Source organism: Saprolegnia parasitica, assembly GCF_000151545.1.
Source record: "Saprolegnia parasitica CBS 223.65 unplaced genomic scaffold supercont2.422, whole genome shotgun sequence".
Classification (NCBI taxonomy): domain Eukaryota; phylum Oomycota; class Saprolegniomycetes; order Saprolegniales; family Saprolegniaceae; genus Saprolegnia; species Saprolegnia parasitica.
Window position 1 is genome coordinate 1 of NW_012156816.1, and position 2,720 is coordinate 2,720.

General features: G+C 54.8%; 1 protein-coding gene across 1 annotated transcript; it reads right to left on the minus strand.

Annotated features, from left to right (window-relative positions):
• Nucleotides 1–1,123: 1,123 nt before the first annotated feature.
• On the minus strand, nt 1,124–1,849 carry SPRG_16858 (hypothetical protein; the record flags this gene model as incomplete). The annotated part of the gene is made up of 2 exons (XM_012356280.1): nt 1,124–1,477; nt 1,799–1,849. 2 exons carry the CDS (start codon nt 1,847–1,849, stop codon nt 1,124–1,126), a joined length of 405 nt encoding a protein of 134 aa, XP_012211670.1.
• Between the last annotated feature and the right edge of the window lie 871 nt (nt 1,850–2,720).

Sequence of the window (2,720 nt, forward strand, 5' to 3'; positions counted from 1 at the left end):
TGGTATGCGGAGTACTCTACACGGTACGTCGCTGTCAATGACGGTGCGGGTGCTAGGCGTCGTACGACGAGGATCGGCTACGCCACTCGCCGCATCGACCGGTCCGAAGGGGAATGAAGGCTGGCCTCAGTGGCATACGAATATCTTGACCTTTTGTCCCATCTGGGACAAAACATGACCATCACTGCGAGGGCACCCATCCCATCTTTTGTAGCATCGAGTACGCTGGTGGCTACACCTTTTGAGTGAAAACACCTGCATAGAAACGAAGCAGGAAGAGCGATGCGGCCACTGCATAGAGAATCGCTCTCGGTCGTTGGGTGACGCTTGGTGCGGCACCCTGATGCGGCGGTGGCATTTGGGACAAACCCAAAACCCAAAACCCAGATTGCCGTTGGCGTTCGACCAATGAATTCCACGCTGCGATTCGGCAGCCAAAAATTCGAGCCAATGACGTGGCGGCCCTCACCACAATCCGCAGCAGCCTCGTCGCCGGTCGTCGCCAGTTCCAACGACCGCACTCTTGCTGGCGATGCTGGTTCGCGGAACGAGCTCTCTCTGCAAGGATCCATAAACAGTTTATGTTTATGGACCCAAGCTCTCTGTGAGGCTTCGAATGGGTCCAAGGAACTGAACTGCGGCGCTTCGTCACACGCCTATCATTTTCATACAATTATCAGGCTGCTCAGTGTCTGGCCCTTTTGACACCTAGGGTGATCGAGTCCACCACTCATGAGCAAGTAACCATCATTGGTGACAAGAAGATGGCGGACCCTTCTCGCTACAAGTGCAGTGTATGCAGGCGTGAACTAGCGCCAACGCATGACCTCACAGTCTGCAGATCACGAAGGCTGGTGGGCGGCGAGCTGTGGGGGCGGCACTTGGAGGCAGCGCACTGGCCCGATAAACTTGATGCAAAAGCCTCGACGACGCGCTGTCATGTTGGTGATTCTGGCATTCTTCTGGCGACCGATCGCCCTATCGAGAGACAGGAAAGAAAGGGCCAGTGTACATTCGTGTGACAACTAGAGCTTGGTCCATCCGAGTGTATATAGTTTTAGGCACGACGTATTGGCTATGTAGAATGACTACGATGCAAATGAGCTGTGAAAATGGCTCTATGCTATTCATCGTCGTCGTCCGAGTCTTCGTTGAAGCCGTGATGGTCGTCGTCGTCGTCGTGCTCGTAGCCATTGTCCTCTTCAGCACCGCTGTCGTCATGGGCGTCGTCGCTGTTGTAGCCGTGATGCTGGTACTCGTCGTCGTCGTGTAGTTGCCCGAGTCGTGGCACGATTTGCAAAAACTCGTGGCCGGGGACTTCGTCGACTGGAACCGGGGCCCGACGACCGGGGCCGCCTTGCACCGCACGAAATGCCCGGGCCACGGCGGGCGGCTTGATCTGCACCTTGAACGGACCGCGCGATTTGTTCCAGCGCCCCGAGATGGCGCAGGACGCACACAGATCCAGCGTCGCGTCCTTGGACCACGATCGGCGTCACTTTGCAGCCACCGCAGACGGCACCCCGGTGCGCCGCCGCGCCGTGCAGACTGGTCGTACGCGCGGCTGCAAATGCAATACGCAATGGACACAAAGGTTGAAGTCCTTGACAGTCGTCGAGACGGCGCGGGGACGAACGATGGTAGCAGCCGCTGCAGCTCACGCGGTGCACGGGCGGCGCGGCGTGCAGTGCAAACTGACCATGCACTGTAGGCGACCGTGCCACGTGCACACGGCTTGCAGTAGTCAAGACTGGGGGGTCGTTGTCGACTGGAGACGCGGACCAAGGATCGGGAATACGGGGCAGCCATTGCAGGCGATCAGGTGACGAGGGACGGCGGCCGTGGTCATGGTGACGGCTGTTGTTGTTCAAGTGGGTCGTCTTTTATTATTTTAAATAGACTCACTTCAACACCAACGAGCGCATCCTTCCAGAGCCCTGTGCCGGTACGCACGACAACTCAAATGTGCTGAGCTTGATTTTAAAACGTCAACCGTCACGATGCAGACGCATGCACCAAGGATGAACAGAATGCATTTAATTCACCCTTGCCTGCACACATCAGCGTGATATAGAATCCACATGAAAACGTTGTCGTGAATTGGACCAAATAGGGTACTAGCACGCATTTACATACTAGTACGTTGTAAGTTGCCAGCTTTGCCGCTCCTACTGTTTGATGCCGTGCCATGAGCAAAACGTGTTATTGTGTAGCCCCGGTCCCAACATTGCTTCATAGCATCCATCCAATTAATACCGGCACTGTAGTACTACAGTAGTGCATCAAAAGCCGAATAAAACGCAGCTGCATGCCGCACTAGACGTTTCAGTTGGACGCCAGCCGTTTCATTTGTTGTTGTTGAAATGAGTGTTCGGGCCGTTTCCAAGCAGTGGAAGAGGTTTCCGCGCAAGGACGAGCGATCTAGAAGACCAGTTACAAGTTCGAACAAAAGCCAAGAGGCGCAGAGCAAACGAACTCAAGCCATTTCCAAAATGTAGTGTCAGTCAAATAGCTAACCCGCCTCGCCCACCACAGGCATGGCGGACACCAACACGGTTGTTGCCCCCAAGTAGTTCGGTCTTGATTGAGGAATCGTTATTTTACGGATTAAGAGTCCTATTTCTAGGGTCGTCCTACCTCCAACCTAATATCCGGTAGGCACGAGTTACCGGCATATGCCGTTTTCATCTTGCTTCTTCCATGTGTTCCTTGTGGCACTT